The sequence below is a fragment of the Oncorhynchus mykiss genome, chromosome 22 (assembly GCF_057628025.1).
Source record: "Oncorhynchus mykiss isolate SJ-2025 chromosome 22, ASM5762802v1, whole genome shotgun sequence".
Taxonomy (NCBI): Eukaryota; Metazoa; Chordata; class Actinopteri; order Salmoniformes; family Salmonidae; genus Oncorhynchus; species Oncorhynchus mykiss.
In genome coordinates, this window is record NC_143043.1 from 51149007 (window position 1) to 51162991 (window position 13985).

General features: G+C 38.9%; 1 protein-coding gene across 1 annotated transcript; it reads left to right on the forward strand.

Moving 5' to 3' along the window:
* Positions 1–8281: 8281 nt before the first annotated feature.
* LOC149972902 (trace amine-associated receptor 13c-like) lies at positions 8282–9244 on the forward strand. Its single transcript, XM_090216321.1, has one exon. It carries the CDS (start codon positions 8282–8284, stop codon positions 9242–9244), a length of 963 nt encoding a protein of 320 aa, XP_090072447.1.
* The last annotated feature ends 4741 nt before the right edge of the window (positions 9245–13985 follow it).

The following is a 13985-nucleotide window of genomic DNA, read 5'->3' on the forward strand; positions in this document are numbered from 1 at the left end:
ATGATAATTCTTCACGTCCTAACTGCATGCCAATCAATGATGTCAATCCGTTTTATGGGAATGTGCTTATAGATCTTCTTGAATGATTTTATTTGAACATTTATTTAGTGTGTCGTTTTCATAGAATTTTGTGGTAATTAAATATAATTAATTTAGAATTTATCAGAAAAACATTTCCAGACATATTTTTACCAGCTCGTTATATTCACCCCCGCACTATGACGGCACAACATCCCTGTACACTCTAAAAATTAGAGGTTCAACAAGGGTTCTTCTAAGATCCTCTAAGTTCTTTCAAGAACATCAGGGTTTTTGGCATCGAAAATGGCCCCCAAAAGGTTCTTCCAAGAACCCCATAGGAGGTGGGGTTCACCGAGGAACCGACTTAGTTGGTGGGGGTTCTTGCTGGAACCTAACTGTCCAACTGAAACATATGGATTTTAATTTGAAAGGACAGCAGTTGCAGCCACTTAACAGAAAAATTTAAAGATCTCCTCAGTTTAAGGTAAGGTTTTATCCTTGTATGATCTAAATTGATCCTTTCATCTCTGTACAAATCTTTCTAAAACAGAGACTGGACACAATTCAATGCATATGAATCAACAGAGGTACAAATATGTATGCTATGAGAATTATGTTGAAGGCTAGATGTATTGGGTGCAGATGACTGAACTGCTCAATTTTGTGTCTGTGTTTGAAGGTATAAGGAGGAATACAAAGGTATGTCCATTGGTATGTTATATAGATCACATTCACCATCCTCCTCCATTAAATATTCAATGAATATCCCATAGGCTATGAGGTAAACTCCCAGCAGAGCCCAAAGTCCAATGGGTATATCCTGTGGCGTGTTGATGTTAATGTGTTGACTATTTAAAAATGGTGAACGCCCTCAATGGGGCTGTCCATGACAAAACAGGCCTCCCCATCAAAATCCATCCTTAAGCTAGAGAAGCTTTATTTTTTGGCACAGGCTGCATTTCAATCCATCGCATTCACCGATGTCACATCTGCGGTGGAAGGTGGCAGAGCTACAGTGGTTTTTGTCAGACCAGGAGACATCCGAAAAATCGGTCTTTTCATGACAATGTCTGTAGCGTCTCTTCTATGCCCACAAGCTTCACGGGTCTTGTCTGAAGTTGGTACCTCCGATGGGAAAACTTCTGTCTGTAGCATCCGAACGGTTTGGACTACAAACTAATATGACCACGCCGTCGACTCTCACAAACTCCTACATGTTGGTTGTTTTGTATGATGCCCTCAAGACTCACGAAACTCGCCTCAAGGTAACCCCGTACCAGTTTTAAAAAATGAAGGGAAGTATGGAAATACTTTAGTGCCAACAAATAGATATAGGACAGACAATTCAAAAGATAGTTCCTTTTGAACTATCTGTTTTTACCATGTATTCAGTGCTTTGGGAAAGTATTCAGATCCCTTTAGCTTTTCCACATTTTGTTACATTACAGCTTTATTTTAAAATGGATTAAGAAAATAGCTAAATGATCCATAGTATGACCATCTTAAAACAATTCCTAGTCTCAGTTTAGAATCTTTGGAGGGTTCATCCTAGAACCCTCTATGTAGAGTTCCACCAGCCTTATTACCCTTTAATTACCCACAACCTTCATTCAGAATGATTGCCAGGGTAGAGTAGATTTAATACTGACACTACCTCAATCATCTCAACTGGAACAACCATATCAGTAACGGGTGGAATAAATCCAATTACTAGTAGATTGGATTAGATTGGTTGAAACATTTTATACTACACAATCAATCAAAAGTCATAGATATTGTAGTAAAACAATTCTGCAAAGCTCTCTGCAATAGAGCATGCTGGGAAATATGAGATGGTTCTATGTAGAACCCTTCTTGCCTTCCGAATAATCATTCTTGCTTTCCCAAAAAGGGTTCTTCTGATCCATACGGTTCTTGGTAGAACCCAATCCCTCCATAAATAACTCTTGTGGAACCCTTTTTTGTGTAGTGGGTATGTGAACAACTCTTTAATAATGTTAGTTTGACTTGTTCAAGTTTCTCACATCAGAGGGTCCTGTTATCACCTGTAGGCAAGGCTCTTGAATAATGAGGTTCAAACTCTCAATTTAAGATCAAGCAATTATTAAGCTACATGGGCCTAGACAATCCATATTTGAACATGTTTGATATTTAAGACCATTTGCATTTTGAAAACAATTGCGTCTGGAGTTCCTTTAAAATGAACCAATGTGACATTAATGAGGGGGACAAAGTCAAAAAGTATTTTGTTTATTGAAGATAAAGGCAGATGTTGACTGTGACCTAAAATGGCTCCGGAGAAGGCTGACGTTCTACGTGTCCCTAACCGATTAGGTTTTTATGTTTATTTGCAACTTATTTTTTTACTTAATTTGTTCATAATTTTGCTGCTACCGTCTCTTATGACCGAAAGTAACTTCTGGACATCAGGACTGCGATTACTCACCACAGACTGGCAGAATCCTTTTATTCCTTTAACGAGTCTGACGAGCCCGACGCGAATGATGTACTGCGTTCCTGGGAACAGGCCCAGGTCCTCCTGATTTGAGTGACAAAGTGGCCAAAGGGCAAGCTACCTTCTGAGAATTTGTACGCGATCGAATAAACCCCCACTTCCTTCCATTCTGCTAGCAAACATGCAATCTTTGGAGAATAAAATCGATGACTTATACGTGAGATTAAACTACCAACAGGCCATTCAAAACTAATCTTATTCTTCACGGAGTCGTGGCTGAACGGCAACACTATCAACATACAGCTAGTAGGTTATACGCTGTACCGGTAGGACAGAACAGCGGCTTCTGCTAAGACAAGGGGTGGCAGGCTATTTTTTTGTATATAAAGGGAAATTACACTCAAAAACTATCTTTTTTTTTTTTTTTCCTAGTCCAGTGTTGATACAGTCCCAAAATGATTTGAGTGTCTCATGTCAACTTTTCAAGATATTTGACTTTCAAGAATCAAAGTCAAAGTCAAAATCAAAGTCTCACCGGCCACATCATCATACAGTTTGATGATTCCTTTTGCATCATACAATATTTTGCCGTTTAGGCCTGACTTGCAGTCGGCGTTCCAATTCATCCCAAAGGTTTTCGATGTGGTCGAGGTCAGGGCTCTGTGCAGGCCAGTCAGGTTCTTCCACACCTATCTTGACAAACCTATTGCTGAATGGACCTCACATTGTGCACAGGAGCATTTTCATGCTGTTACAGGAAATGGCCTCACCCAAACTGTTTAAACAAAGTCTAGAATGTCATTACATGCTGTAGTGTTAAGATTTCCCTTCACTGGATCTAAGGGGTCATGCTCAAACCATGAAAAACAGCCCCAGATCATTTTCCTTCCTCCACCAAACTATACAGTTGCCACTACCTATTGGGGCAGGAAGCGTTCTCATGGCATCCGCCAGGTTTTCTCCAAACGTGAAGCTTGGCATTCAGAGCAAGAGTTCAATCTTGGTATCATCAGACCAGAGAATCTTGTTTCTCGTGGTCTAAGAGTACTTCAGGTGCCTTTTGGCAAACTCCAAAGCTGTCATGTGCCAAATCCAGATTTGTCACTCCAGATGATTAATTTTTCACTGCTCCAAAGTCCAATGGTGGCGTGCTTTACACCACACGAGCCAAAACTAGGCATTGTGCATGGTGATTTTAGGCCTGTGTGGTGCTGCACGACAATGGAAACCCTTTCATGAAGCTCCTGACGAACAGTTATTTTGCTGACGTTGCTTCCAGAGGCAGTCTGGAACTCGGTAGTGAGTGTTGCAGCCGAGGACAGAGGATTCCTGCCTTCCCAGTTCTGTGAGCTTGTGTGTCCTACCACTTCGTGGCTGTGACATTGTTGCTCCTAGATGTTTCCATTGAACAAATACAGCACTTACAGTTGAACGGGGTAGCTCTAGAAGGGCAGAAATTTGACGAACTGACTTGTTGGAAAGGTGGCATCCTATGACGTTGCCACGTTGAAAGTCACTTTGCTCTTCAGTTAGACCATTCTACTGCCAATGTTTGTCTATGGAGATTGCATGGCTGTGTGATCGAGTTCATACAAATATCAGCAACGGGTGTGGCTGAAATAGCCAGATCCACTCATTTGAAGGGGTGTCCCTATACTTTTGTATGTCTTTGACCAACATATATATATTTGTATTCCCAATCATGTGAAATCCATAGGCCTAATCAATTAGTTTGAATTGACTGATTTCCAAATGACTGTAACTATGTATGTCACGCCCTGACCAGAGAGAGCTGTTTATTCTCTGTTGGTTGGGGCGTGATAGTGACTAGGGTGGGTCATCTAGGTGATTAATGGTTTATGTTGGCCTGGTATGGTTCCCAATCAGAGACAGCTGTTTATCATTGTCTCTTTATTGGGGATCATATTTCGGCAGCCATTTCCTCATTTGTGATTAGTGGGATCTTGTCTATGGATAGTTGCATGTTAGAACTATTATTAGTTTTGTTTGTGTTTTATTGTTTTGTTTGGTGAGTTTCGATTTATTAAAATATGTGGAACTCTATTCACGCTGCACCTTGGTCCAATCATTATGACGATCGTGACATTGTAACCTTGCATTTTATATTTTTGATCAGTAGAGAATCAGTAAAATTATCCCTCTGTCACAGATTGTGAATTATACTGCCTTACTCTGTCCACTGTACATACTGAAAGTAATCCCTGTCCTCTGTTTTTTTCTGCAGGAAAATGTCTAAAATATGTAGCTCTTTACTCCAGCACTTTGGATATGAGTTCAAATGTTTTATATGAGGCGACATTTTAGAAATGTCACCTTTCATTTGAGGGTATTTTCATACATACATTGCATTTGGAAAGTATTCATACCCCTTGACTTTTTCCACATTTTGTTACGTTACAGCCTTATTCGAAAATGTATTAAATCATTTTTATTTCTCATCAATACCCCATAAACAGTTAATTTTTGAAATATGCAAAGGTATTAAAAATAAAAACAGAAAAAATTACATAAGTATTCAGACCCTTTGGAATGAGACTCGAAATTGAGCTGAGGTGCATCCTGTTTCCATTGATGATCCTTGATGTTTATACAACTTGATTGGAGTCCACATGTGGTATATTCAATTGATTGGACATGAGTTGATAGTTGACAGTGCATGGCAGAGCAGAAATCAAGCCATGAAGTCGAAGGAATTGTCCGTAGTGTGCCGAGACAGGATTGTGTCGAGGCACAGATCTGGGGAAAACCACAAAGACTCTTCCTATAGCTGGCCGCCCGGCCAAACTGAGCAATTGGGGGAGAAGGGCCTTGATCAGGGAGGTGACTAAGAACCTGATGCTCACTCTGAGAGAGCTCCAGAGTTCGTCTTTGGAGGTGGGAGAACCTTCCCAAAGGACAACCATCTCTGCAGCAGTCCAGCAACCAGGTCTTTATGGTAGACTGGCCAGACGGAAGCAACACCTCAATAAAAGGCACATGACAGCCTTGAAGATTGCCAAAAGGCACCTTAAGTACTCGTACACCATGAGAAACAAGATTCTCTGGTCTGATGATACCAAGATTGAACTCTTTGCTCTGAATACCAAGTGTCACGTTTTGAGGAAACCTGGCACCGTCCCTGTGGTGAAGCATGGTGGTGGAGGAATCATGCTGTGGGGATGTTTTTCAGTGGCAAGCACTGGGAGACTAGTCAGGACTGAGGGAAAGATGAATGGAGCAAATTAAAGAGAGATCTTTGATTAAACCTGCTCCAGAGCGCTCAGGACCTCAGACTGGGGCGATAGTTCACGTAATATCAGGACAATGACCCTAAGCACATAGCCAAGACAACTCAAGAGTGGCTTCGGGACAGGTCCTTGAATGTCCTTAACTTGTTCTGCAAGAGCTCGGCCTTAAAGCCGATGGAACATCTATGGAGAATCCTGAAAATAGCTGTGCAGCGACGCTGCCCATTCAACCTGAATGAGCTTGGGAGGATCTGCAGAGCAAAATGGGATAAACACCCCTAATACAGGTGTGCCAAGCATGTAGCGTCATACCCTATAATAGCTGCCGAAGGTGCTTCAACAAGGTACTGAGTAAAGAGTCTGAATACTTATGTAAATTTCAGTTTTAAATGTTTTATAAATTTGCCCAAAAAAAAAAAAAAAAAATTTTCTTCGTCAGGTTAGAAGTTGATTTTACTCTTCAATAACACAGACCACAAAACACATCAAGGGGAGAAAACAGGTTTATTCAAAGAGGACAAATCATAGATGTTATGCTGAGAGGGAGATGTTCATTCTCCCCTGTCCTCAGTGATTCTCTCCATAGAACAAAGAGAGGATGTTGTTCTATAACCCAACCCTATCCTGTGGTTGACCAATTAGAATGTCTTGCAATAAAACTGGGCCAATAGCCACATAACAGGTATCCAGTTTCAGGCTCAACACCAAGACAAAATCTTTCCATGTCTCTGACCCAATGATCATTAATTCCCTATTACAGAAAAACACTATTTCCATTGATCGTTGATTTCCTCTTGACCGTTAGTCCTCTGCGTTGTGTATTATCTTAAAATGTTCTTAGTCATTATGGTGTATTGTGAGTAGATTGATTAGGAGGAAAAAAATAATTCAACATTTTTTAGAATAGGGCTTTAATGTAAGAGAATTTGGAAAAAGTCAAGGGATATGAATAATTTCCGAATGCACTGTATCTGCTTTACAGTTTAGAAACAACTTATGTATCTACTCCTGACCCCTCCTGTCTCAGCCTCTAGTATTTATGCTGCAGTAGTTTATGTGTCGGGGGGCTAGGGTCAGTCTGTTATATCTGAAGTTTTTCTCCTGTCTTATCTGGTGTCCTGTGTGAATTTAGGTATGCTCTAGCTAATTATCTCTTTCTCTCTTTCTTTCTTTCTCTCTCTCGGAGGACCTGAGCCATAGGACCATGCCTCAGGACTACCTGGCATGATGATTCCTTGCTGTCCCCAGTCCACCTGGCCGTGCTGCTGCTCCAGTTTCAACTGTTCTGCCTGCGGCTATGGAACCCTGACCTGTTGACTGGACGTGCTACCTGTCCCAGACCTGCTGTTTTCAACTCTCTAGAGACAGCAGGAGCGGTAGAGATACTCTCGATGATCGGCTATGAAAAGCCAACTGATATTTACTCCTGAGGTGCTGACTTGTTGCACCCTCGACAACTACAGTGAGTATTATTATTTGACCATGCTGGTCATTAATGAACATTTGAACATCTTGGCCATGTTCTGTTATAATCTCCACCCGGCACAGCCAGAAGAGGACTGGCCACCCCTCATAGCCTGGTTCCTCTCTAGGTTTTGGCCTTTCTAGGGAGTTTTTCCTAGCCACCGTGCTTCTACACCTGTTTGCTTGCTGTTTGGGGTTTTAGGCTGGGTTTCTGTAAAGCACTTTGTGGCATCAACTTATGTAAGAAGGACTATAAAAATAAATACATTTGATTTAAACAAACAAGACAAACTGGCACAGACAGACAGAAAACACAGGTATAAATACACAGGGGATAATGAGGAAAAAGGGTGACACCTGGAGGGGGGTGGACACAATCACAAAGACAGGTGAAACAGATCAGGGTGTGACACAAACAGGAAACATGTCAGTAGAGAGACCAAGTGGAGTCGCAATTCACCGGCTCAGACACGGGATTTATTAATAATTCAGTTCATATCGAAATGTTTATAGTCTATGGAATGTTCCTATGGAATGCCACTATTTTGATTGCATTTGCTACTAGCATGTACACCCTAAACTTATGTTATCTCATCAACTCTCCTATTGTCAACTTTCCTACACACTTACCATGCCATCATGTGTCCTGAGGTTGTGCATTATGGTCCAAACTGAGCTCTGACATGGGCCAAAACATTTAGTCTTAGACAGTTTCCAATGTAAAAAAGCCTTTGAGTGACGAAAACATCACCCATACTATATTTTTCTGTTGGTGGTGGTGGTGGTGGTGGTGGTGGTGGTGGTGGTGTGTGTGTGTGTGTGTGTGTGTGTGTGTGTGTGTGTGTGTGTGTGTGTGTGTGTGTGTGTGTGTGTGTGTGTGTGTGTGTGTGTGTGTGTGTGTGTGTGTGTGTGTGTGTGTGTGTGTGTGTGTGTGTGTGTGTGTGCAGAGAGACTCCAGGGAGGGGAGTTTCTGTCAGTATCTCAGGGATAAATAGAGAGGCAGAGCTCAGAGTTTGTCAGAAGGCGGACCTGACAGGGTCACATACAGGACCAAGCAGGAGCAGGACCTCAGCATTTTTACTTTTTAATACAAATGGAGAAACATGAAGATATTCAATACTGTTTTCATGACAGAAACTCTTCTTGCAGAAAGGCTTTGCTATCGACATCTATCTACATAACACTGTACATCATCTTCTCATTGATTTCAGCAGTTACAGTATTTTTGAACCTACTGGTGATCATCTCCATCTCTCACTTCAAGCAGCTCCACACTACAACCAACCTGCTCATCCTCTCTCTGGCTGCGTCAGATCTCCTGGTGGGATTGATTGTGATACCAGTAATGACTGTAGCAATAATGGAATCATGCTGGGGTTTTGGGGAATATTTCTGCGTGTTTCATGGCTACATTGCTTCTTTATGTACATCTTTATCTCTGGGCAATTTGGTCTTGATATCTTTAGACCGCTATGTTGCTGTGTGTGATCCCTTATTGTACCACTCTAAAATAACAATGACAAGAATCACGTGTTGTATATCCATCACCTGGTGTTGTTGTATCATATACCGTGCTGCTAATGTACAGTTTTTTGTAAATGTACAGGTACCAAGTAGGTGTTTGAAAGAATGTTTTACTGTTGAAGGGTCAATCTGGGTTAATATCACTGACATTGTAATTACAATGGTTGTCCCGTGCTCTGTTATTATAACACTTTACATGAAAATCTTTGTGGTGGCCAGATCACAGGCCAGAAAGGTATTTTCAAAAGAGGCTGTCAGTGTGTCTGGTGTTAAAACTGTACAGGCAAATAAGTCTGAGAGAAAAGCAGCAAAAACTCTAGCTATTGTTGTTTTCAACTATCTAATTTGTTGGATTCCATCTCTATTTATTTTCTTATTTTTTTCTATTTTAAGTGATTATTTATTAGCATATTTGATCAGTTTTCTGACATTTATTAATTCCTTAATTAATCCAATCATTTATGCTTTCCTTTATCCATGGTTTAAAGTGACAGCTAAACTTATTTTAACTTTAAAGATAAGAAGTTCATAGTTCCTATAATATGATTCCCTAGTTCGGCAAACATAGGTTTGATATAGTTTTGTTCTACAATTGTTGTAATTATTTCATGTAACAATACACCGACATGACTTATCTCAGTGTTGTCACGATTGATACATGTGGTGTTGATACAGAATGATTTGTCTGGATTGGAATGGAATGACTTGGAGAAGGCATGAGCTTGTTTTATTAAAGACATTGTAGTCGTTGTGGATTGTGTACTCCAAATACTTAAGTCTGTGGTTGTTCCGTGTAATTGATAAATAGTATGTAAGTATTCTAATAGAACGACTCATGGCGTCCTCAGAATGTACTATGTTGTTTAACATCTCCCTCTAGTGGATCAATTGTGACACAACGTCTTCATCAAGTGTAGTAAAGTTGAAATGTACAATACTGCATGATATCAGATAACGTCCAGGTCTAAATAAATTATGTATTGTGTAAGTAGTTGATGGTAAAATATAAGAACATGCAATTATGGGTAACACTTTATAACATTCAGTAATAAACCATTTGTAAGGAATTTACAGTCTGCTCACCTTTTAATATTAAGCCCCCTTTTGTGTAATGTTATTCAGCTAGGTATTCTCACATTTATAAATAACTACTACAGTATATATATATTAATTATTCAACACAACAGTGCAGGAGACCACAGCAGACACTTCAACCTCAGCATACTGGGTATGAACAGTACCACTACTCTCACTACATCACTGCTGCCAGGTCAGGGGACACACCAGAGTAGCTCTCTGAGATGCTGTTTACACTGAATGAATATAGAGAGTGGGTATCACACAAAATCATTTATAATGGATTAGTAAATAGTTTATTCATTTGTCATTAATCCAAAAATGTATTTTAGTAAACTCGTAATTCACGTAATTTAATAAATGTATTTTTACCATTTAATACTCATTAGTAAAGTTGTTTTTCCCCTATTTTAAAGTAAAGACTATTCTTTATAAATGTTTCGAACAGTGACCAGTGTAATTTATCACATAAAGATGGACATGCTATTGGTAGATTTTCCAGCAGTACCTGATGTTCCTTAAGTTCTCAAAATGACCTAGAACATATCAATGGTTAAACAATAAGCACACAACACAGAGGACGTTAAAGGAAATATATTGAACATTTTATTAGTAGTAGTGTGCTAAAGGAAGTAACGTGTTTGTCTGAAAATGACAGCATCCTTGTTGGCAGTCACTGATTTCAGTCACTCAGTAGAAATCAAATAAAATGTTATTGGTCAAAAACATGTGTTTATTCAATGTTATTGCGGGTGTAAAGAAATGTTTATGCACCTAGTTCCGACAGTCCAGCAATATCTAACAATCTCACAACAAATACCTAATACACCCAAATCTAAGTAAAGAACTGGAATTAAGAATATATGAATATATGGATGAGCATTGTCAGAGTGACACAGACAAAGAGCAGTTTATAGACTATTTACAGGGTAATTAAACCAATATCTAAATACATAATTCAACTGAACATTATGTTTAAAGGGTTAATACCTTTAATACATTTACAAGTGAAGGTGTCCAAATACTTATGACTTCTTTAAATTGGGAGAATCGATACATAAGGTGTTTTCATTTCTAAATGGGAAAACAGATATATATATATATATGAAAATTCCCTAAAATAAAAAAGTTGCATTCAGAGTTTTATACCCACTGGGCAAATACTGGTTGAATCAACGTTGTTTATTTTACAACCAACATGGTGTAGACATTGAATTAACGTCTGTGCCCAGTTGGCAGGGACTGCTTTCAGTATGTGCGTTGGCCATAGGATGGTACTGTAGTATACAATCTGTGTCTGAGAAGGATGACTTGACTCATTCTATATGAAAGATAATTATTTATGTTCTATTAAGACAACATATATCTGAACTGTATGTGTTAGGTGAAAAGTGTGCCTCTGACAAACTGAGAAGAGACCATCTGTCTGAATAATACCAATAATACCAATATTCAGAAAATATATACAGAAAATATTCATACCACTTCACTTATTCCACATGGTATTGTGTTACAGCCTGAATTCAAAATGTATGAAAACACTTTTCTCATCATCTACATGCAACACCTCATAATGACAAAGTGAAAACTTTTTCGCTGCATACACTCATCTCCAGCCGTGTGTCGGCACAAGGAACAGGCCGACCGCCATCGCAGTGAGGCGCCTGTTTTCTCTCCTGTTGACCGGGTCTGGCTCTCCACCGGTACTGCTGCTCATTCTGTTCACCAGTTCCGGAGATCTACATAACCAGCTTTCTAGGCTTCACTGAAATGGGTCATTACCACCAACCCCGGACTTTCTTGTCTCATTACACACACCTGGTTCCCATTCCCCCAGATAAGTATGTGTAAACATGTGCCCTCTGTTCCACATTGTCCTTGTCTATTATTGTTCCATTTCTGTTGGTCTTGTGAGGACCTGTGCTCTCTTGTATCGGCTTGCATGTTATCGTGTTAGTGTGCAATTTTTACACCTCGCTCTTTGTTTGGGTTACAACACTGTGTTTAATATACAGTTGAAGTTGGATGTTAACATACATTTAGGTTGGAGTCATTAATACTCGGTTTTCAACCATTCCAGAAATGTCTTGTTAACAAACTATAGTTTTAACAAGTTGTTTAGGACATCTACTTTGTGCATGACACAAGTCATTTTTTCAACAATTGTTGACAGATTATTTCACTTATAATTCACATTATCACAATTCCAGTGGGTCATAAATTTACATACACTAAGTTGACTGAGCCTTTAAACAGCTTGGATAATTCCAGAAAATCATATCATGGATTTTAAAGCTTCTGATGGGCTAATTGACATCATCTGAGGTGTACCTGTGGATGTATTTCAAGGTCTACCTTCAAACTCAGTGCCTCTTTGCTTGACATCATGGGAAAATCAAAAGAAATCATCCAATACCTCAGAAAAATAATTGTAGACCACGTTCATCTGTACAAACAATAGTATGCAAGTATAAACACCATGGGACCATGCAGCAATCATACCGCTCAGGAAGGAGATGCGTTCTGTCTCCTAGAAATTAACATACTTTGGTGGCAAAAGTGCAAATCAATCCCAGAACAACAGTAATTGACAAATTCTCACGTTTCATCCGTTTCCTGCCACTTCTATTCCTCAATAAATCCAATAATTTATGCTTTCTTTTATCCATGGTTCAAAGTGACAGCTAATCCCATTTTAACTCTGAAGATGCTATAATTTTATTCCCTGGTTTCACAAACATAGGTTTGACATCGTTATAATATACAATTGTTGTAATTGCTTCTTTCACGTAACAATACACTGACATGACTTATCTCATTGTTCTCGTCAAAGATACATGTGGTGTTGATACAGAATGATTTGGATGGATTGGATTTGAATGACTTGGAGAAGATATAAGAAGGCATAAACGTGTTTTATAAAAGACATTGTAGTCATTGTGGATTGTGTACTCCAAATACCTAAGTCTGTGGTTGTTCCGTGATACTTAATGATAAATAGTAAGTATTCTAATAGTACATTCTGAGGAAGTCATGAGTCATTCTATATGTTGTTTAACATCTCCCTCTAGTGGCTCAATAGTGACACAACTTCTTCATCAAGTGTAGTAAAGTTGAAATGTACAATACTGCATGATGTCAGATAACGTCCAGGTCTAAATAAATTCTGTATTGTATAAGTAGTTGATGGTAAAATGCAAGAACATTCAAGTATGGGTAACACTTTATAAATTCAGTAATAAACCATTTGTAAGTCATTTCCAGTTTGCTCACCATGTATTAATCATTACTCCACCTTTAATTAAATGTTAATAAACTAGGTATTCTCAAATGTTTAAATAACTACAATATGTGTTACTGTTTAAGCACAACAGCGCAGGAGACCACAGCAGACACTACCACCACTCTCACTACATCACTGCTGCCAGGTCAGGGGTCACACAATAGCAGCTCTCTCAGAGGTTGTGTAGTCAGAATGAATATAGAGATTGAGAACACTTTATAATAACACTTTGTAACAAAGGATTTATAATGGATAAGTAAATAGTTTTTTGATCATTCATGTATCATTACTCCCACATTTGTTTTAGACAGCTAGTTATTCACACATTTTATAGTCTGCAATATTGATTCATAAGATAATTCATGAGATGTTAATGAATCAACTTTTAAACATTTACTGATCATTAGTAAAGTCGTTTTGCAGTCCCTAATATAAAGGGAGGACTATTCCATCTTTCTTAATACTTTATAAATGACCCGTGTGCAAAACAGTGACCAGTGTAATTTATCACAAAAAAATGGACATGCTATTGGTAGACATTCCAATACTACCTGATTCTACTTAAGGTCTCAAAATAATCTAGAACATATCAATGGTTAAACGATAAGCACACAGCACAGAGGATGTTAAAGGAAATATATTGAACATTTTAATGTGACTGAGAAATGTGATTTCTAGTTCAGTTGTATCAATCAATGATCTCAAAAGCACCTCAAGTAATTAGGGACAGTTCACAATTTACTCTGAATATTTTCACCACCCTCCCTTTGTACTTAAAAAATGTATCCAAAATAATGTGTACGACCACAAATAACACTAACTGTAGCGACCCTAAAAATATGGGTATAGACTTTGCCACTTCAGGAAGCTTTTGTGGCACAGACGATGCCACTCAGGGCTACGGGCCAGAAGG

Coding starts and splice junctions, on each gene's coding strand:
- LOC149972902 (XM_090216321.1), top strand. CDS start 8,282: ATGGAGAAACATGAAGATATTCAATACTGTTTTCATGACAGAAACTCT.